Source organism: Dermacentor andersoni, chromosome 5 (genome assembly GCF_023375885.2).
Source record: "Dermacentor andersoni chromosome 5, qqDerAnde1_hic_scaffold, whole genome shotgun sequence".
Taxonomy (NCBI): Eukaryota; Metazoa; Arthropoda; class Arachnida; order Ixodida; family Ixodidae; genus Dermacentor; species Dermacentor andersoni.
In genome coordinates, this window is record NC_092818.1 from 132,858,914 (window position 1) to 132,882,192 (window position 23,279).

The following is a 23,279-nucleotide window of genomic DNA, read 5'->3' on the forward strand; positions in this document are numbered from 1 at the left end:
TCGGGCATGAAATAGATGGTAGCTGGCCCATGCCGTCGTCCAACTTATCCCCGCTGAGGACGTTGTTGAAGGAAGAGACTTGTTCGCATCGAGAACGAGGAACGTGGGATTTATTTACAGTATTTACATGACAACGTTACAGTTCATTAGTCTACATGACTGAAAGAGGAATGCACACTCAGGAGCCGCCAACGGCTCCTTAAGTACACTATGTCCTCCCTAGATCCCTAGGTGAGGGAGAACGGCCGTAGAACCTGCTACCAATTCGGAGCGTTCAAAGTCATCGTAGCCGACCTGCCTTTGAGGAGGAGGGTTCACACACACTTCCGCACAGGTTTCACTGACCACGCCGAGGTGAGTGGATTCTCGCAGACTTGGGTTTTGTCCAGAGCAGGCGCCTCTTCATTCCAGTGTTGACTCCGCAGACAATGGCCGCCACGTCTGTCCCTGACTTCTAAGCCCCGTGAGACGGCCGCCAGAAATCTTCTCCCAGGAGTTCCACCGCTTCTAACAAGCGGTGGCGGCCATGGCGAATCCACGAACATTTACTTGGTCCGCCTACCACGTTTAGTCATAGCAGCGCCGAGGGGGTGTTGTTGTGGCACACCGTCGTCCCTACAAAACGGGTCGCCGCGGCATGTGGGGAAGGCTTTCATGGTCGCTTCTGGGAAGCTCGCCACCCTCGCTGCTGCGGCTGGCTGGGAAAATATTGTAGGTCGGTACCCTTGCAGGCCGTTCGTAACAACATGTAGGGTTAAGGTAATCAGTTCATAAGCCGGAATCAGCAATACTGCACACTTATCCATAAAACTATGAACACTTAGTACAATGGCGTAGGGAGCAACGGTAATACGCAGGTAACATTAGCCCTTCATAAACCAAGCCACTGCCAACACAGTACCAACCTCGACACATCTGCATGTGCTGTGTGGGTTCTGTCTAGCAATATTGCTTGATAAAAATGTATAATATGGTTATGATGCCAGAGGTCAACCGCACTGTTCGCCTCTGTTTCCCGATCTTGGAGGCCTTAGTTACGTTAAACCGGTGCAGCGATATACCTGGGTGGCGGCCCTGCTTGGTGTGCTGTTTCTGCTTGCTGTGCTGCTGTTCATCCGCTGTTGTGCCGTGCTCACGCCAACAAACAACCCAAGGCTGCCCAAGGCCAAGACCTTCAAGGAAGGCATGGAAAACCCTTGGAAACTTCTCCAGGTAGGGACGTCGCTCTCTGGTTTTAATATGATTCACATTGTCAGCGTATTTCTCGCAGTTTTCGGGGTGTGTGTGTGTGTGTGTCTGTCTGTCTGTCTGTCTGTCTGTCTGTCTGTCTGTCTGTCTGTCTGTCTGTCTGTCTGTCTGTCTGTCTGTCTGTCTGTCTGTCTGTCTGTCTGTCTGTCTGTCTGTCTGTCTGTCTGTCTGTCTGTCTGTCTGTCTGTCTGTCTGTCTGTCTGTCTGTCTGTCTGTCTGTCTGTCTGTCTGTCTGTCTGTCTGTCTGTCTGTCTGTCTGTCTGTCTGTCTGTCTGTCTGTCTGTCTGTCTGTCTGTCTGTCTGTCTGTCTGTCTGTCTGTCTGTCTGTCTGTCTGTCTGTCTGTCTGTCTGTCTGTCTGTCTGTCTGTCTGTCTGTCTGTCTGTCTGTCTGTCTGTCTGTCTGTCTGTCTGTCTGTCTGTCTGTCTGTCTGTCTGTCTGTCTGTCTGTCTGTCTGTCTGTCTGTCTGTCTGTCTGTCTGTCTGTCTGTCTGTCTGTCTGTCTGTCTGTCTGTCTGTCTGTCTGTCTGTCTGTCTGTCTGTCTGTCTGTCTGTCTGTCTGTCTGTCTGTCTGTCTGTCTGTCTGTCTGTCTGTCTGTCTGTCTGTCTGTCTGTCTGTCTGTCTGTCTGTCTGTCTGTCTGTCTGTCTGTCTGTCTGTCTGTCTGTCTGTCTGTCTGTCTGTCTGTCTGTCTGTCTGTCTGTCTGTCTGTCTGTCTGTCTGTCTGTCTGTCTGTCTGTCTGTCTGTCTGTCTGTCTGTCTGTCTGTCTGTCTGTCTGTCTGTCTGTCTGTCTGTCTGTCTGTCTGTCTGTCTGTCTGTCTGTCTGTCTGTCTGTCTGTCTGTCTGTCTGTCTGTCTGTCTGTCTGTCTGTCTGTCTGTCTGTCTGTCTGTCTGTCTGTCTGTCTGTCTGTCTGTCTGTCTGTCTGTCTGTCTGTCTGTCTGTCTGTCTGTCTGTCTGTCTGTCTGTCTGTCTGTCTGTCTGTCTGTCTGTCTGTCTGTCTGTCTGTCTGTCTGTCTGTCTGTCTGTCTGTCTGTCTGTCTGTCTGTCTGTCTGTCTGTCTGTCTGTCTGTCTGTCTGTCTGTCTGTCTGTCTGTCTGTCTGTCTGTCTGTCTGTCTGTCTGTCTGTCTGTCTGTCTGTCTGTCTGTCTGTCTGTCTGTCTGTCTGTCTGTCTGTCTGTCTGTCTGTCTGTCTGTCTGTCTGTCTGTCTGTCTGTCTGTCTGTCTGTCTGTCTGTCTGTCTGTCTGTCTGTCTGTCTGTCTGTCTGTCTGTCTGTCTGTCTGTCTGTCTGTCTGTCTGTCTGTCTGTCTGTCTGTCTGTCTGTCTGTCTGTCTGTCTGTCTGTCTGTCTGTCTGTCTGTCTGTCTGTCTGTCTGTCTGTCTGTCTGTCTGTCTGTCTGTCTGTCTGTCTGTCTGTCTGTCTGTCTGTCTGTCTGTCTGTCTGTCTGTCTGTCTGTCTGTCTGTCTGTCTGTCTGTCTGTCTGTCTGTCTGTCTGTCTGTCTGTCTGTCTGTCTGTCTGTCTGTCTGTCTGTCTGTCTGTCTGTCTGTCTGTCTGTCTGTCTGTCTGTCTGTCTGTCTGTCTGTCTGTCTGTCTGTCTGTCTGTCTGTCTGTCTGTCTGTCTGTCTGTCTGTCTGTCTGTCTGTCTGTCTGTCTGTCTGTCTGTCTGTCTGTCTGTCTGTCTGTCTGTCTGTCTGTCTGTCTGTCTGTCTGTCTGTCTGTCTGTCTGTCTGTCTGTCTGTCTGTCTGTCTGTCTGTCTGTCTGTCTGTCTGTCTGTCTGTCTGTCTGTCTGTCTGTCTGTCTGTCTGTCTGTCTGTCTGTCTGTCTGTCTGTCTGTCTGTCTGTCTGTCTGTCTGTCTGTCTGTCTCCGTGATGCCATCGTGGTCGTTCCGTTGTCGTCATTCAAGTTTCGTCTGCTTACTCTCGCTATGCCGTCATCACCATGCCTTCTGTCCCTACACAGTGACCCAGGTTGTCTAATAGCTTGGGCCACTAGGTATGTGCTTGTGGCTGTTATGCCGTCGCGTCCGTTGCATCGTTGTCATTCCAGCTTAGTGATCCGACTCTCGCATGCCGTCATCGTCACGCCATCGTCGTCATCTAGTCGTCATGAATTCTGTGTGCTACTATCGTCTTCATGCCGTTGTGGTGATTGCGGTCATTCTATCGTCTTTAGCTTTGTCATCTCTCACTCTTCATTCCGTTGTCGTTATATCATCGTCGTCATACAGTCCTCCTGTATTTCTTGTCAAACAGCGGTCGTGATGCTGTTCCGGTGGTCGTGGTTATTCCATCGTCGTTACTCCAGTTTCGTCGTCCGACTTTGTCAGGCCGTCGTCATCACGGCATTTTTGTCATAAAGGCTTCGTGATACATGATTCGTCGCGTCATTGTATTCATGCACTCCTTGTCATCCCGTTTTCGGCGCACCCTTGTCATGTCATCGTCATACAGTGGTCATCATGCATTCAGTGTCACACCGCCATCGTGATGCCGTCGTCCTCGTTTTATCGTTGACACTCCAGCTTCGTCATCCGACTGTCGTCATGCCGTCATCGTTATGCGGTTGTCGTCTTGCCGTCTTCGTCACACAGTCGTTATCAGACTATTGTCGTCATGCCGTCACGCTATCGTTACCCCGCAGGGACGTCTGCGAAAGCAGGCGCTTGGCGTGTTACGATACCACGGATCCGAGAACATGGGGCTCGGAACCTCCCGCACTTTGCCGTACACGGCTTTGCCATGTCTGGAAAAAAGAGGATCCTGGGGGTTGAGCCGATGCCTGTTGTTTGGACCTTTGCAGGCCCGCTGTAGAGGCAACACACCTCTTTGGCCTTGGCTTCACGTAGACAGCACCCCCGGACTGATTCCTTCGGTGGGAATCGGTAGCTGCCTTTTTCCATCCTCCTCCAGGATCTTCATCTTTCTCTCTAACTTTCAACGTTTTCTGACCTCACTTCTATTCCTATATTCCCGGCATCAAGGGTTAACCTTGTGCAGAAGAACGAAGCTTGGCTTTACGTATTTAGCCATCGCAGAAACGTACAAGGGGCATCCGCAGAACTTGTTTTTTTGTAAGTTGTGCGGCGTCCCCTTGCTGGCGTTGCTGATGAAAGCTTAAGTTTTCCTATGGATAGTTCTTTGCGAAAATTTCTGATCGCCCTCAGAAACGAGGGTGCACCGTAGAAGTATCTCATTTTTTTTAGACCAAACACTGAAAACTTTTCCCACTATAGAGTAATTCAATCTTAGAAGCCAGGAAAGACAACGAGAATGATCTCGTTTCTAAATATCTGTCTGTAAACTATAGGATACGGCTATAAGGCATCGAAATAGGCAAGTGGTGACCTTCTCTTGAACTTCATGGCAAAATGTAATATGAAAAACTACGTAATCTAGTGTCTTTCGGGGACATGCCAGTTTCAGTGACCCTACTCCGCACCACGAGCACCGCCATTTCCGATGGTGATATGACGGAACTGACCGAGACCGATCTTCGGGAAAAATGGAAAGAACCAAATCTTATCAACGTAAAACGAATCACAATGAGGCATGACGGCAACGAAATTCATACTAAGCACCTAATTCTCACATTAACTTCCGGTGTGCAACCATCGAGGCAGGTTACGTTAAGATCGTAAGACCGTGCATTCCAAACCATCTCCGTTGCTTCACAGCTTACGGAACTACCGAGGTACACCTGACTTGTGATAAATGCAGTGCACACGAACACGTAGCTGAATTCTACGAAAACGCTCTACATTGTGTAAACTGCGATGGGGAGCAAGCCGCATGCTTGAGGTCCTGCCCATCCCGGAAGGGAGAAAAAGAAATTGTAGCAATTAAGGTAAAAGAGGACCTATCGTTCAAGCATTCACGGAGGCGGGTGGTATATCTGCCGAAGAACAGCTTTGGCGAAGCGGCGCGTCAGGGGGCAGCTTCACGACGGCTTCCGGCTGCTCTCTGGCTCGCACGCAGTGAACTGGCGGCGACGCCGTTCGCCTCCTTGGCGGTTGTGAGTTGCGCTGTGCCGCCGTCCCAGAAGGGGTCACCGACCTCCGGGTTGGTGGCCTCCAGGGTCTTGTATCTTGAGGCGAGGCGACCAAGGCGAACACACCGCTCGCAAGAGCGGGTGTGGCGATGGATGTAGCGATGGACGCAACAACCGGAAGAGGCGATGAACACAACTTTCAGCCAAGCGGCGCATTCAGCGCCAAATGAGCGACGGGCTTCTCTCGACCGCTCTGAAGAAGAGAAACCGCGCAATACGGGCCCTGAGAAAGGCTCTGTAATCTAATACTTATTCCGTAAACACAACGCACGCTCTTGCTTTTCAATATGGGCATTCAAATAGTTAAATGGGAGGTTAGAGGTCTCCTTCACATCTCGATGACATTAAAAAACTGATTCGCAAGTTTAGTCCCAGGGTGCTGTGTGTTCAGAAAACACACCTCAAACACACGCAAATAAGCTTTCATCGGCAATATGTCATTCTTCGTGAAGTCCGCGATGATGCAGTCCCGTCATCTGGTGGTGGCTCTAATAGTCAATAGAGATATTGCCTGACGGGAAATAATATCTCGAACACCGCTAGAGACAGCTGCTGTCCAAGCGTTGCTGTTAGATTAGCTAGTAACTACCAGCTCTATATACATTCCTCCCAGTTATCAACATCATAAAGCCCAATTTCAAAAACTATACTGAGGAACTTTCTGAGCCATACATAGTTGTCGGAGATTTAGGCGCGCGTAGAATTTTGTGGGGAGGCGCTCGTTGCGTTGGCAGAGGACGCCTAAAAGAAAATTTGCTTTTTTTCTCAAGCGCGTGCTTGCTCAATAAGAAGCCAAAGTACTACAGCATTGCGCACAAAATGGGCTACTCAACCACTTCGCGATAGTTTTAACGCTTGCAAATCAGGATGAATTATCCCCACATATCGCCTGATGCATGAGTGATTCCGCGAGCTGCGTACTTTTCCGGGAACTCATATATTCAGGCCGAGATTACATTGCTGCATTTAATATAGACTATGCTGTGTCTTACCTAACAAGTTTTAGAAGAGACGCTCCCACAAGATGCATACAGCAACTTAGCCAATAAACGTCGCATCTCGTGGTGAAACGACGAATGTAGAAAAGCACTGAAAAAACAAAACAAAGCTAGGGGATTGCTTCAAAGCTCTCCAACGAAAAAAAAAATTCAAATGATCAAAGTCTCAAGGCAGAAGAGCTTGTAGATGTACTAAGAGAAATAGCTGCGCACAGTACCTTTGAAATATAAATTCTTACGCGGACAAGGTAAATGTGTGGAACAGAGTAAATAGAATAAAAGGCCGTCAGTCACATTCTCTGCCCTTAATAGATACACAAGGTGATAGCCAAGAAGTTCAGGCAGACTTTCTGGTTGAACATGTTGAGTATGCCTCTAGTGAATCTCACTACACTGAACCTTTCCTGAAGTTGAAAGAAAATGCAGAGTGACAGCCCCTTTTATGCAAATGTACGCTAAACGAGGCATACAATTGATCATTTAGTCTTGCTGAACTTTGGTCATCTCTCAACTGTTGCAACTCGGCACCAGGTGACAACAGTGTCATGTACGAAATGACTGGACACATGCACCCTGAAGCCCTAAAAGCGATTTTAAGTATTTTCAATGCCACGTGGACAAATCTTCGAAGGAAAGTATTATCATCCCCATACTTAAACAAGGCAAGAACCCATCATTAGCTAGTAGTTACAAAAGAAGTACTGAAGGAACGGATGCAGCTTTGACTAGCTATTTTTGCTAACGTTCTGGAAAAATGGTAAGCCGGAGCTTTATCTCTGTTTGAGAAAGAAACGAAATCTTAAACCACCTTCATTGTCGTTTGAGGAAAAGGTATGTGCGCAATAGACCATATTGTTTGCATTGAGGAATACAGTAGAGATGCTTTTATACAAAAGCAGTTGTCTCTCAGTATTTCTAGACCTAGATAAAGCTCACGATACTTCACGGTGCTTCGGAATTCTCCGAGATCTTTCCTCGATGGGCGTCCGTGGCAACATGTTAAACACAATGGGAAGCTATCTAACCGCACATTTGGCGTAAGAGTGGACAGAGCTTTGTCTAGGCTATTCACCCAAGAGTCTGGTGTGCTGCAAGGGGGCGGGCTTAGTTGCACAATATTTACGGTAAAAAAGGGATTTGCTGCATGCAGTCATTCCACACATAATGTTTTATTCTGTTTATGTCCAGAATGTGCAGATACGCTTCAATTCATGCAATATTGTCATCTGCGAATGACAAGTGCAGCTTGGAATAAACAAAATGTCTAAATGGGCTGATGAAAAGGGGTCTAATATAACACCGAGAAAAGTGCTTGCGTGCTCTTCTAAAAAAAAGAGCGATATTAGACTACCGCCAACTATTAAGATCAAGGGAATTCAACTCTCTGTGAACGGCGACATAAATTGTTTGGAATAATTATAGGCTCATAACCAACGTTTATTTTTCACATTAAATATTTGAAGACGAAATATGCGAAAACAATCAACGTTTTGAAGCTTCTTTCGCGCAGAACATGGAGTAGTGACTGAAAATGACTCCTGAACTGGTACAGGAGCCTTGTCGATCCGCTCTCGCCTTAACTTTATTATTATTATTATTATTATTATTATTATTATTATTATTATTATTATTATTATTATTATTATTATTATTATTATTATTATTATTATTATGCAACGCCAAGCACACTAAAATCCTAGACCTTATTCACTTAGATGTCCGCTTCGCGACTGGTGCCTTCGGGACACGTCCTGTAGAAAGCCTCTACGTAGTATCAAGCGAGCAGTCACTCCATCTACAGTAGTCATTCCAGTTTCACATAATATCTGAACGTTCATTCGAATCCTGAACATACCTGCTACAAAGCTGTAACCAATTGGTCCTGTATCTTACTTTTCAATATCGGCCCACAGAGGGAGCCGTTCTCACTGCGTGTGAGGAACCTCAATAAAGGAATGGGTGTCCCACTTATAGAACATCGTCTAATGCCTCCAGCAAAACTGTTCCCGCCGTGACAGTGGCAGCTGTTAGAATGTGACACATCATTTATCAAGGTCACAAAGCACGCCACAGAGGCAAAAATTCGAATGCACTTCCATGAACAGGTGAAGTATTCATGCCCGGAGTGTTACACTGATGCATCAAGATCACAGTTTGGAGTGCCCTTTGCACCACTCAGACCATCCTTTTCTGAATCATATGTGCTGCACCCGGAAGCGAGTATCTTTACGGCCGAAGTATATGCAGTACTGTCGGCTGTGAAACTTATCAGGAAAAGAAATATACAAAAGAGTCATTATATTCACCGACTCTCCAAGTGTTGTAAGATATTTAAAGTTGTCCTGTAAAAGCAAAACTGTTGCACTAAATTTTCTTTATTCACTTCTGCGTACAATATTGTCGCGTTGCAGTGACGGTGAAGAAAGACACAGTGCGAAAACTGTGAGCTACAAGTTTAACTCTTTATTGGGCGGACTTGTGCGCAGCAAAACAAGTAACGCTCACCTACAACGATAGTGGCGAGCAAAGTCTGCGATCGTCGAAAATCTGATCAGCGGGTCAAGCACGTCTGCTTTTATACATGACTCATCAAAGGTTCCCGCGTAACCGTTGGTGCCCACGTGCCTCCTAGAAAGCACTACACAATTCGTGCCGCGCATGCAATCGGGTTACAGAAGTTTTGCTGACAGCAGACAACAGATAGAAAATCAATAACATTCGAGAGGCTTCCGATGCATGCAGACGGGTCTTGCACCGAGTTATAACGTTTAACATTTGGTAGCCGGTGAAACGCGATCACCGGAGGAAGATTAACAAATACACCTGTCAATGTGCTGCGTTTCTGGGCACAGTGGCATCGAGGGTAATATGCATGCAGACGAAACCGCCACATCACTAGCAACGAGTAGCTGTCCATGCCACATATTTGAAGGATTTCTTACGGAAAAAGCTCAGAAGCTACTGGCAACGCTCATAAGACACCGAAACATCTAATAAGGTGCATGTTACTAAGCCACAGTTAGGGAATTGGCCACCCATAACAAAACCTCCGCGAACAAAGGTCATAATGTGTAGTCTAAGAATCGGGCACATATAGAGCACGCACTCACACCTAGTGACCGACGATGACTGACCTATCTGAGGTAAATGTGCTGAGACACTGGAGGTCCTGCACGTATTGCAGGAATGTCGTGAAATAGAAAAAAAAGCACTTTCGTTTACCATACCTTCAGCACATTCCAATTCATCCAGTAATATCGCTTGGCAAATCACTCTTAGCTTCTTCAATTGATGGTTGTTGACTGCATGTTATACACACAAGTGATCTGTAGCGCAGCCTCTTATCAGAGGCTACTACTGCAATTGTAGCATCTAGAGAATGAGCTTCCCTGCCCTTGCGCACAAGGGCTCCGGTGAGGCATTAGTGCTACCTGAATATTCTTACATCTTAACCTTAGGGTCACTTAGCATATATTCTATGCTCATAGCTCACCTTTCATGTGGTAGTTTTAATGCACATACATTATATTTTACGTATTTACCGTGAATACATTAGGCCGCTATAAGCCGTTACATCTATTACCATTTGTCATTGACGGCACCATCGAATACATCATACTGTATCCTGGCGCTGTTTGGCCATTATTGGCCCTTGCTCCAAAAAACACCACACATAATCACGCTGTCGTTTTACTATTGTTATCATTTAAGTAGCGTTCTCCCATTATCATCATGTCGTCGTCTTCACTTGTTCTTATATGGTCTTCATCGATCGGACGACGGTATTCCATCTTCGTCATTCTATCGTAATCATGCTGTTATCAATAAATCTTGACTATGCCGCCGCTATCATGCCATCGTCAGCATTGCGCCGTCGACAGACAGTGGCTATCCTGCAACCATTGTCATACTGTTATCTTCATGTCGCACCATCACCTTCATTTCAGCTTCGTCATCCTGATGTCATGCCGGTGTTGTCGTCACACCATTGCCATCATACACTCGTCGTCATTGCAGACCATCGTCATCATTTAAGAATCGTCATTTCGTCATGCAGTTGTCGTCATACCGCATTTGTCGTTCTGCAGGTGTTACATAAACTGGACTTCAGAAACACAGCATCCCGCTACATTGCTCGAATGCTAGTCGCATTAACACCAACAGTCATCATGAGATGAGTTCTGTCGTAATATTGTTTTCGCATGCTGTTTGCTTTCTGTATCTATATAGATTGAGAACATCGCGCTTGTTTAGGAAATGGTGAGCACCCCAATTTGGAGCAATGCGACAGAGAGATGCCCACTTAACTTTCGCTTTAACGAGTAATACACTCTCTCGTCCTATTGTTATTGTTTTTTGTCATATATTAGCAGTCTCGATTTCCAGTTTTATTCGCGGCTGCACAGTTTAAGCGTAGTAAGACAGCTGTGTTCATCAGAGTGAGTGTTCTAATCGCAGCCCCCACCCCCTTCAAAAGAAAGGAAACATGTAGACAAATGGACCTTTCAGCACAGATATATAAATGACACTTGCCTCCTTCCCCTACTCCAGTTTCTTTTTCGCTTGTTTACTGCTTGCAATATTTTTGATTCTTTGGAATAAAACACACATAGTACCCCGTAGATCTTTCAAAAGATACAATAATTAACAGCTACAGCAGCGACGTTCGCGCATGAAATATTTACCTTTGCTCTCTCTTTTCAGGTTCCGACTGTATGAACCGGCAGAGCCGAAGCAATTCTTCGAATCACAGTTTTACGCTTAAATCAGTTTAGGCGCTCGTGTTAAAAAGCCGTTGTATTTGTATAGTAGCTTATGCCTATTATTTCGCTTTGTAAACTAGAACTGGCAAGACATACTCGCCTAGACAGACCACCGCGCAGAAGAGCAAAGGAGGCCTAATTTATTCCCCGGACTTGCAAGTATTTCTATAGCGCCGACCGACCCATTTGGTCATATTTTCTCAAAGCACTAATACATTTTGTACATTTATTGGCAATTTTGCTTTTTAAAGAAGAGCACCATATTAGGAATGAACTCGTTTGGCGACATCCTAATTTCAGATTTGACGTTGTAAAGGCCGCTGTGGTTATTTGTCGGGTATGTGAGTCTGATTGAGAAACAGACCCTGGCTAAGGCACAGTGTCACTAAAGGGATAATTTCGTGGTTCGACAGAGGTGAGAATAAACCAACGTTCTCTCCACCCTCACTTCTTTCGTTTTTGGTGGATAATCTTCCTCGAGTGACTGTCCTTTCCGTGGGTTCTCATCGCGAGTAATGTTCAAGAATTAGTGTCATGTGTATAAAATATTGTAATAAGTGAGAAGCTCGATGAACGAAGTCACCATGAGATGCCCAGCGCTAGGAGGCTCGTATTTAAAATAGGAACAGCCTTGTACCACCCCTTTTACGACGAGACAGGGCGTTGATTAGCCACGACGCCTCGTCAACGGCCATGCCAAAAAAAAATCTAATATAGATTAATACTATTATTCTTTTTTCCCCTTTCCCCCCTTTTCGTGGAGTATATAAGTTATATTTTTATTGTTGTAGTGGCAAGGACTTTCGCCACACTTCCCGACCTGTGGTACATGAAGGAATGTATTAAGAGACATCGCATCTCATGAGCCAACACTTCTGTATTGAAATAAAAAATCACCAAAGAGGGAAGAAAAAGAAACACAGCCAGGAAGAAAGGGAACAAGTGAGTGAAACATTTAACATGAGGAACGACTCACGCGGCATACAGAAATAGTTCTTCCAGAACAATTTCCCCGTGAAGTGTTTACATAAAAATTAAGCTAGCGTTGCTTGCAACGTGACAGCCGCAGGTCCGATGCATCCACCGCCGCTGTATTTCTGGGCTTGCTGCGGCTCCGATGGCATACTATGTGCAACGGGCGTTAATGTGAAGATGCTGCTTTTGGTGTTTAACGGGCGAGTGTACAGCTCCATATGGTGGTCACACTGGTGGTAATGGCATGCTCCATGTACCGCATCAGGGGCCCTTCAGCGACTGTCTCATCTTGGGTAAACCTTCGGAGCCAGTGCCCAGTGTTCGTGGCCATTTTTTTTTTTTGCAGTTTCGCCAGCATGGTACGGGTAACTTTAATGCCTGCACATATAAATACTCGAAAAAATTCATTTTTCGTTTTCTGTCCGAAAGATCCAAACACATCGGAAATAAGCATGTTCAATGAAAAGAAAAATATCTTGCGAAAAATTTTTCAGCAATAGAGGGAACACACACAGAATAGAGGGAACTGAAGCTAGGCACTATTTCGTTTGGAATTTTTACAGAGAGCTCTCGTCGTATGTGAACCATAGGTGCGCATTTATTTTGCTTTATACCTCTTTTGTGACCCCACTGCAGTCGGACATCTTACGTAGGTCTCTCTCCTCTGACCGTGCTTTAAAAAGAAAGCGAGTCGCTTGCCAAACATCTTTCTCATTCTGTGTTCCTTTTCTGAACAAAAAATGACGCTTGCAGCCTGTCATTCAGTGCTGGATGAAGAGATTTCGCAAGAAACATTCTAGTCAATACGGAAACTAAGCAGGAGCTTTTTCACCCTGGTATGTTGCTGCATGCCAAACTCGTCATTAAATGCTTAATGTGGCCGCTGTGCGCTTAGCTGTCTCTTCGGCCGTCAACGGCTGATATTGGAACACAGCCACAGGCATTTTATCTTTGTACACACGCCTAGCCACCTTGCGTTGCGCCACGCCCTCTGTGTACTTGATCCGATCGTGGCACATCACATCTTAGTGCAAACACTGGGCCATAGCTTGACTTGCATGGCTTTTGTTTGGTTTTCCTCTAATAATGCGCTTGCGGAAGTCACGAGCGCGCGTTACCATACCTGTCGCAGCATTACTATTGCTCACTATAACAGCGTAAACAAAAATGATTGAAATATGGAAAACAGGCTACTGCTGCTATTACATTGTTGGACTGAGAAAGCGTGAGTGCAAACCTGCGGCCGAAGTCCCAAACCTTTTCGTTCGTTAAATGATCTCGGTTATTGGTCGGACGCCTTCCCTACTCATATTCCCTACGCCTTCCCTACTGGTACAGGGACCATGCGCGTCTCAGGGTTGGTTGGAATTCGCCCTTAGGGAGTATTCTAGCATAACATCTTTTTCGTATATACGGTCCCTGTACCACACGGTGTCGCGATTTTTACTTCTGTGCATAAATTTTATTGCGATAGCAATTATATGGACACTCCAGGCACACTTCCACGGTCGCTGTCAGCCTCGCCGTGAGTATCCGTATAAAGTTCACGTGCGATAACATCGTCGCCGCTCGCCGCATGGTGTGTGTTCGAGGGACAGTGTACGAGGGTTAACCGAGTATGGTGACGATCTCGCTCGTGCGTGGGCGGAAGGCGGGGAGAAAGCGTGCCGTCTTCCATGGCGCGCAAAGCACTGAGGGGGGGGGGGGGGGGAGGGGTGCTGCATATGGCGCGGCCAAACGCAGCCGCGCGGGCCGTATCTTGAGAGCGATCTGCGATAGGTATAGATTCTAGGTGCGCCGAGGGCTGTTATCTTTGTGTGCGCTGTGTTCTCGCCGCTTAGTTCGGGTTGCAGCGAGAGGCAACACGAAGGTAAATCCGCTCGCTGCTGTTGCCGCTCTTTCTCGCGCCAGCGTTCTGACAGTAAGGGTGTGCGGTCATCGAGTGAGATGTGTTCATGTTTGCCTGTTGGCTCGTGGCACCGTGCTTATTAGTTTAGTTAGTAAGCGAATGTTTACAAGTCCATACAGTTGATGAATCTAATATCCTCACTTGGTGTAACTAATAATTTGCTATTGCAATCGACGCTTCGCCTCGAAACTGCAACTTTTTTATAAGGCTAACAAAACTTGTATGAGAGTAAGCCGATGAAGCTGCGAAGCTCTTTCATGGTAGATGGTTTGGGGAACGCGAATACGGCACTAAGTTTCCTAGAGTCAGGAAGGATACCGTGCTTGGAAACCACATGCACGAGAATAGCGTGCGAGCGCCGAAGTGGCATTTCTTCAAATTAAGTTGCAGTCCTGCATCGAAGAGGCACGCAAGGACTTGCTCGAGGCTGGTGAGGTGCAACGCAAAGACCGCAGAAAAACCCACACTGTCATCTAAGTAACAAAGGCACTTGTTCCACTTTAGGCTTCGAAGAATGGTGTCCATCATTCGTTCGAAAGTGACAGGCGCGTTGCAGAGGCAGAAAGACATGACGGTGCACTGATATGGGCGATCAGGTGTTACAAAGGCTACCTTTTTGCAATCGGTCTCTGCCATCGAAACTTGCTAACACCCGGAGCGCAGATCCAGCGAGGAAAAGAATTTCGCTTCTTGCAGGCTGTCCAAGGCATCTTCGATGTGTGCGGAGGATAGACATATTTGCGCTTTATTCGATTAAGGCGGCGATGATCGACGCAGAACCTTATGAAGCCATCTTCATTTCTTTAACGAGGGCAACCGAAAATACCCAGGGACTTTTAGAGGGATGGATGATACCACGCTTCACCATGTCGTCAACCTGTTGATCCATGATGAGGCATTCAGCGGCCGACACACGACACGGACGCTGGCGCAGTAAAGTTTGTTGACCGGTGTCGATACCGTGAACAACTGATGACTCTCGGCCCGAGGACGATTGCTCAATGTCGAATGAGGCGCCATCACGCTGGAGGAGCTTGATAATTTCTGTGTGCTAGGCAGATGTGAGTTCTAAGTCGACGGCGTGAGAGCAGACGTCCACAGGGGCATCGGTCGCGGCGGGTCCAGTGAGGGCACCAATCGGAAATACTGCCGTATCACCGAACATGGTAGCCAGAAGAATGTACTCGAAATATGAGGAGGTCCCCAGGTACTCGCCGCGGAGTAGGGCAACCGGAGGGATTGCGCATGTAAAGGGCAACTAAAGCGTCGCAAAAAAGGACGTCGTCAGGCTGAAGCAAACAGTACCGACAGCGCGCACAAGTGGCAGATGACGTAAACAAAACAGATGAGGTTGCGGGAGGGTTACACGACACATGGCCCAGTGCGGCTGAGAAAGGCGCGATGTCAATGTCAATGTCAGTGGCGGCAACAACTTGGTAAGAGGATGGCGGTCATGATTGTATTGCGCTTAGTGTTGCGCCATAGTTACACTGTCGAACCTAAGGAACAAGACGCGGACATACGTGGCGCAAACTACCCCTTGTTTAATAGTGTTAAAGAGTTTGCCAGGGCGAATGGCTGCAAGTGAACGATGTTTTTCCGGCCCAACGCATCATCGCATCTCACCTTGTCATATCTTTTATACCCCCCCCCCCCTCTCGCCACATCGCCTTGTATATAAGCGTGTTCATTAACAGTACTAAACAAATTGGTAGTTTGCGCCACGTACGACCGCGTCTTGTTCCTTATGCTCGTCAGTGTAACAGTAAGCGCCATACATGAACGTCCAGCAACCAGCCCAGTTCATTGCTTTAGTAAAAGGATGGCGGTCGTCAGGGTCAAAGCATGGCGCTGATAACGTAAGTTTAGCATGAGCTCAGTCGACAATAGCTTGATTAACAGATAGGAAATTCCATCCAAGGATAACGTCGTGTAAGGAACGAGATAGGACGACAAATTCGACAACAGAGATAACGCTTTCAATGGCGACCCGGGCTCTGCACGATGCCGAAGGCTGAATGCGATGCGATGCGTAGACGACAGCTTCCTGCAAGCCCAACAGGTGTCGTCGGCTTCGTTGAGCACAGCTCATAACAAGCAGGACCATCACCGAGGCTTCACTGGTGGCAGCGATGGCGCAGGAATCACTGCCTCACGTATTTTTCTCTGAATGTGCAGGTTAGTTTTGTTAAATCTTGCCAAATTTTTTGCGTGTGACCGGTTCGCTGTCGCCACTGCCACAGTGTCTTTTTTTTCCTTTGTGCTCATGTTTGGTCAGCTGTTTGGTTAGCGCTTTGTTGCGAACCCAAAATGCCGACAAATTCACAGCTTGCCAAGAGGATTGAAGTAGTTGAGACTAAACTGGAAACTGAATGCAGCCAATTCGCTGACGACACTCTCGGTAAATTTATGTTAAAGTTGCAGTCCACTGGGCTTGGTGCTGCCGAACTAAAAAAAGCAGGTTGAAAACCTGGAAGCAAGTATCGGTGTCTTAAATAACATGGTTAAAAAATGCGGGATGAAAAACTCAAGCTTACAGCTGACAACAAAAATCTCATCTCAGAGAACAAAGCACTGTCTGAAAGGGTGGCTGAGATGGAACAATACTCTAGAATGAACAATGTTGAGGTCAGGGGCGCCCCCGGCACCCGCGGGGAGGACTGCATCGCAGTCATGCAAACCATTGGAACTAAAATTGAGTGCCCGGTAACGGCTGCTGACATCGATGTCGCTCATCGGGTCCTTACAAAACTGCAAGACAAGAAAAACATCGTGGCTAGATTCTGTTCCCGCACAAAGAAGGATGAATTTGTCAACACGGCACATAAGGCTAAGCGATGTGACTTCACCTAAGTCACATCGGGGTGAAAGCTTTTATTGACAGTGCGGTCTACGTCAATGAGCACTTGACACCTTCTTTCTTAAAACCGATGATAGAAACTTCATCTTTGGTTCCGTTTACCGTTCACCTTCCTATTCAATTCCAGACTTTTGTATCTCTCGAAAAAATAATGGCAAAGTTATCCACGGAGACAGAAAATGTCATAATTATGGGTGATATGAACATAAATTTAATTATGTCATCCCCGAGCTCCGTCAATGACTCATCTTGTTTCCAGAGCTTTGGTTACGAATGTCTTATTCATATCCCTACTCGTTCACTTCTTGGGGGTTCTAACACTCTAATCGATCATGCATTGTCTAATCTTTTGAATCCACCTGATGCAGGAGTACTTCAAAGTGACATTACTGACCATTTGCCCCTTTTTCTGCGCGCTACATCTGCACATTGTTCCTATTCCAATTCTTGCACCAAACTTGTTTTTGATAAAAAAATGTTCTCAGCAGCTGTATCTCACACTGACTGGTCTTCCGCTCTTGACACCAACGATCCGCAGGTAGCTTTCTCGCGATCTATAACAAAGTTGATATCATACTATCATACCTACTCTCCGATAAGTAAATGCAGAAAGAAAGTGGCTTCACCTCAAGATCCCTGGGTCACTGATAGTTTGCTAAAGGCCATGCGCACACGAGAAAATATATATAAACATAAACTAAAAGACAACCATTCAATATAAACCTACATGCGCGGTACAAGAAATTCTGCAACACACTTTCTTCATGGCTTAAAAACGATAAAACCAAATCTTATGAAGAAAAAATACCTAGATGTGGTTCTGATGTAAAGAAAAAAATTGCCAATAGTGAACTCATTTTTGAATAAATTATGGGGTTTTTACGTGCCAAAACCACTTTCTGATTATGAGGCACGCCGTAGTGGAGGACTCCGGAAATTTCGACCACCTGGGATTCTTTAACGTGCACCTAAATCTAAGTACACGGGTGTTTTCGCATTTCGCCCCCATCGAAATGCGGCCGCCGTGGCCTCATTTTTGAATAGGAAACAAGGAGCTGATAGCATAAATAAAATATCCCATGATGGTAATACTTATTTCGAACCTCTTAAGATTCCAGATGCTTTCAATAATTTCGTTTTTTGCTAATAACTCCACTCAAACTCAACACAACTTATACGGATCAAAGCGCCTTCCACATTTATTTTGTACGTTTCCAACCACTCCTGATGAGGTGGTATCAGTAATCAACAATTTAAAAATAACTAGTGATGGACTGGACAACATTCATCCTGGTCATATTAAATTAATTTCTAAACCAATATCATTTGTACTGTAAATTATTAACCTCATGTTTAAAACAGGCACCTTTCCTCGAGAGCTTAAACGTGGCAGGGTTATTCCAGTTTTTAAGAAAGGCGATCGCTCATTACTATCTAACTACAGGCCAATCTGTGTTTTACCCTTTTTTAGCAAGGTCATCGAGAAAATAATCGAAAAATGATTGATCAAATACTTAACCATATTCAATATTATTTCAATTGACCAATTTGGATTTCGATCCGGTTAAAACTGACCTAGCACTTGCATCTGTTACTGATCAATTAAAGAAAGCCATTGATAACGGTAAATTCACAGCATCCTTATTTGTATACTTTTCAAAGGCATTTGACAGCATTGACCACGAGATTCTTTATCTTAAACTAGGTTCAATAGGTGTCACAGGTCCTCCTTTACTACGATTACGCAGCTACTTGCGAGACAGATGCCAGGTTTTTAGTGTTTCCGATGCTCATTCTAAACCTAAAATGACTAATTTATGTGTACCACAAGGATCCATATTGGGCCCGTTACTTCTTTACTTTATATTAATGATCTACCTAACTGCCTCACATCTTCTAAATATGCCGATGATACAACAATTACTAATTCTGGCGAATGTCTGTCAACGGTAATAACCAAGCTTCATAGTGATCTTTATAACTTGTTAGAATGGTGCAAAATGAATAGACTTACCATTAATCCTACTAAAACTAAATTTATTTTATTCTCATCCCAAAATAAATCATCACTATGCATTCCGCCCATTTCCATTGGTGACCATTTATTATCAGCAAGTGAAGAATGCACATACTTAGGTGTTATTATTGACTGTAACCTAAAATTTAATCGCCATATAACTCATATTAAAAGAAGTTATCACATGGAATACGCATTCTCATCAGGGCGCGTCCATTTTTTTCACGACCTGTGTTGCTCTCACTCTATTTCGCGTTTGTACACTCTCATATTAACTACTGCATAACCTCTTGGGGTAACACGTACACTACTCACCTAAAGCCGATACAAACCACCCAAAACCAGGCAGTTAGAATAATAACATCGAATCCACATACCGCCAATGCTAAACAGTTACTACAAGCAAATAACATTCTAGACGTTGCAGCCCTTGTCAAGTACTACCTTGCCACTTTTCTTTTCAAACTAATAAATGACAAAATCTCACTATCGCTAATTCCTATATCATCTATATCAAATACTTACTCACTCGTTTTGTGCTGCATAATAACTTCATGCTGTCCAAAGTGCGCACTAATTATGGGAAACAGACATTTCACTTTGCAGACTTATCATCATGGAATACATTACCATTTGTCATAAGACTCCTGAAACCCTATCGATCTTGTGATGAACTGAAAAATTTTCTGTTACGTGATATGTAAGTGACACTATGCACTGTTTAATCCGATTTTGGTTTTAGACCTGCCATTCTTATGTACTCCAACAAGTAATTAATTGCTTTCTTTAATTTTTTCTCTTTCTTTCTCTTTTACTTTAGTTTTATCTAGTTTCGAAATATTGCTTACTGCCGTTATACTGTCTATTAATTACTTCATCTACTTAGATTTGTATCTCATTACTTATATATCATTACTGCAATTGTACCAATTGAGCTGCTGTTGCTTGCCAAATGAACTTTTATGTTAACCACGAACAGAAGGTCGCAATTCGGTTTTAACTATGGGACCTTTCTGTATACCACTATCTGTATATTACGATTATATAATAATAAAAATTGATTGATTGATTGACTGAGGTTGCCGTATGCAGAGACAGACAGGTGAGCGGAATGGCCATATTGTTCAAATTGCGGCAAAGCTTTTCACTGATAATAGCAACGGCGGCTCCGGTGTCCACAAGTGCGTGTGCGGTGACGCCGTCTACGAACGATTTAATTTCGTCCGCAGTAGAAAATTGAGGTATTTAACGGTTCGACGAAAACGCAATCCTTGCCTCTGGAACTGCGACTGCTAGTTTTCCTCTCGGGCTAGGCGGGGCCGGTGAACCACAGGAGAAATGGATCGGCAACGTGGGGAAGGCGACCGGCGTGAATCGAGAGGGCGGTGATTGGAAGACGAGTCATGAAAAACATTAGACGAATAATGACGTGGAAGTCCAACCGGCATGTAGCTCCCGCTGTCAGGAAAACGGAAGCTGCGCGGTGGCGGCAGAGTTGTGTGCTACGTGGCCCGGGAAACCGTATGAATAGCGCATTGGCCGATTATCAGGTGTTCTCCACGGGTTGGGGACAGGGTCTTCAGCAACCGAGTAAAGAGCGAGAATCAGACTGAAGGTGGCGGCGGCACATCGAAGGTGCCGGTGGTCCGGTAGGCGTCAGGGGCGGGAACAGCATATGGTCGGGTGACAGCATTAGCTTAAGTCAAGTCTCCAGCAACTGGCTGGTGAGGAGGAGCTGGTGGCAGCGCCTCGGCAAATTACGTTTATATTACGTGACGGAGCGAAGGAGCCGTGGAATGAAAGTCTCAGATGGGCTAGCAGCCAGAGGGAGTTGACGTGCGACTTCCCGGCCGATGAACTGGTTTATCTGCGGCATTAAAGCGGAAACGTCGGCGGTGTCGCGGCTGAAATCCGAGGGAGATATGCGCTGTATCCTGCTTAGGATCACACGTGTTGAAGCACGCTGCTTGCGCTGCTCATCGTACTGGTAGCCGAGTTAATTTGCCTCAGAAACCGTCTTGGGACTCTTGGTGACGAGCATTTGGAATGCATGGTCATCGATGCCTTTTTTGGCGTGTTTGATCTTGTCTGCTTCGTCCATATATGAGTTCACGCGCTTGCAGAGCAAGAACGCGTCTTCAGTGGAACTTGTAAAGTTCTCGTCCTTGCGTTGAGCTTGAGCAACCAACCGTTTCTCAGCACGAAGTCCGCCAACGGCAGGACGACCGAAGACGTCTGTCAAAGTTGTCGTGAAATCGGACCAGCTGATAACATTGAATTCAGGATTTGCGAAACATAAGTTCACCACGTTCGTCACGTAAAAGATCACATTAGCGAGCTTGGTGTGGTCGTTCCATTTATTATGGGCGCTTAACCGGTCACATTCGGCCAGCCACTCTTCGACGACGTGGTCGTCTGTTACACTAAATACGGCAGTATCGCGACGCCGGATGACGCCAGGGCAGACAATGGCTGTGGGTACGGGAGCAGCAGCCTGTGACCGTCCCAGATCCCTCAGTGCATGAACCTTTGGTAGCGTCCCGCTGTGAAGTTCCAGGCTGTTCAAAATCAGCGCGTCCACCAAATGCAATGGAATGTGTGTGCCTAGCACCACTTGGCGCAGCTTCGCAGCGGTAGGCCTAAGCAATCCGGTCGGCGCTAGATGTAGATGTAGATCTTCGGTATATACTGACAAGTACCCGTACTGGGGGATTGGCCAAAAATCATACAGGTAAAAGTAATATGTCAAATGAGAGTGCAAATTTTTTTGACTGGCTAAGTTAGGATCGATAAAAATTGGAGAGCTTGGATGACCTTGTATATATATAAAAGTATACGATACCGATAAAAATAAAAGCATCTCAATTTCAACTTCTGTGATCGAAAAAGCTTCATAAGAATTTTGTATGCAGAGCTCAAATCTCGCTGATCCTAAAAGAAAATCTTGTAATGCAAAAGTATAGGCAGTTGGGCGAGTTGGTACGGTAACATGGTCTTGGCTTGTAGCGCGAAGTGAACACGGACACAGAAAGCGCTCGTCCTGTCTGCTCCTTTCTGTGTCCGTGTTCACTTCGCGCTACAAGCCAAGAAAATCTTGGATGGAAGAACTAACCTTTCCGTCGCTAAGTGTAGTGGCACCGAAAGATAGGTCATTCTGAACAGTTATATCTAATACAAGACGGTGGAGTAGTGTTTGTAGGGTTCATTTTTGTAAGGCAACACGCACGCGCGTGCAGGCACGCACACACGCACACACGCACGCACGCACGCACGCACGCACGCACGCACGCACGCACACCACACACACGCACCAACAATAAGGAGAGAGAAGGGAAGCCGAGGTGCTGGATATTTGTTAAGAGCCACCATATAAATCTAATAGACAATGAAGCCAAGGAAAACATCCGGGAAATCCGCTGGGGTTGAATTTGATATGTAGAAAATAATAACGGAACGGGAAATCAAAGTGGTCGAAAAGATAACGTTTCGCCGATGGGAATCGAACTTACAACCTCCCAATTACGCGCTCAATTGGTAGTGCATTTTGGTAGTGCGCTTGGTATTTCAACATATAGTAGATGAATGCTTCCATGCAAAGTATTCTCTGGTAGGGTCCAGGATGAACTATTTTATATAGATAACCTTAAATGTGGCCTTAACACAATTATTATTGCGCAGAGCTTGTCTATTTTCTCTCGCCAAATAAAAAAGCTGAAATATGGACACGTGGACTTCTACGAGTGAGCTCTTTTCACTGTCTAACGAATCTTATCGCTTAGCGCGGGACGCGCCCGCATGTATCGGAAGTCTCTCCAATGTTATTGATGGTTCTGTTGTGATCGGAGCTGGTGTAATCTGAATGCATGTGCGACGCAAATTGTGTATAACTTTGGGGAATACACGCGGGCGCCACTGATTTCTCTGGAACGTTCGATGGCTTGTGTACAAAATCCGACACGCTTGACCGGCAGATCAGATTTTCGACGATTGCCGACTCTATTCGCCGCTGTCGCCGCTCTCTGAGTGTCGCCTCTTTTTGAGGGCACATGTTCGCCCAATGAAACGCTAGTTTCGTCATTCCCAGTTCTGCTGCTTTCTTCACCGTCACTTCTAGGTGACAATATTTTATCTCATGTCCAGTACCAACTGAATAAAATGTATGCCCCCTGATTATCACTTCTGAGTGCCAAAAGAATGGTAATCGAATACTTCAGGCACTCTCTAAAACGCACAATAAAAAAACGTGCTGCATATTATCGAATGAGTGACGTGGTGCAAGCGCGTCTCGCAAATTCGACAGGAAGTCTCAATAGTATACCATCAAGCCGAATTGAAATGCAAAAATGAATAGATGCTCAGGCGTAACAAATAAAATGTTCGAAGTGCAGTTTTATACAATGCTGACTGATATGCATTCCGGATCACTAAAGGTTAATGTCCGATATGAAGTCGTCAGTCATTCA

At 45.8% G+C, this 23,279-nt stretch overlaps 1 protein-coding gene across 3 annotated transcripts in view; it reads left to right on the forward strand.

The window, feature by feature from the left end:
- The window catches only part of LOC126532090 (disintegrin and metalloproteinase domain-containing protein 10-like), a 40,975-nt gene extending 29,478 nt beyond the window's left edge, over nt 1–11,497 (forward strand). For all 3 annotated transcript variants that reach the window (XM_055071013.1, XM_055071014.2, XM_055071015.2), the window contains 2 exons: nt 1,054–1,212; nt 10,997–11,497. In XM_055071013.1, coding sequence (XP_054926988.1) covers nt 1,054–1,212; nt 10,997–11,011 — 174 coding nt within the window. In that variant the 3' untranslated portion in view covers nt 11,012–11,497. The remainder of the gene's footprint in view (nt 1–1,053; nt 1,213–10,996) is intronic.
- Nucleotides 11,498–23,279: the final 11,782 nt, after the last annotated feature.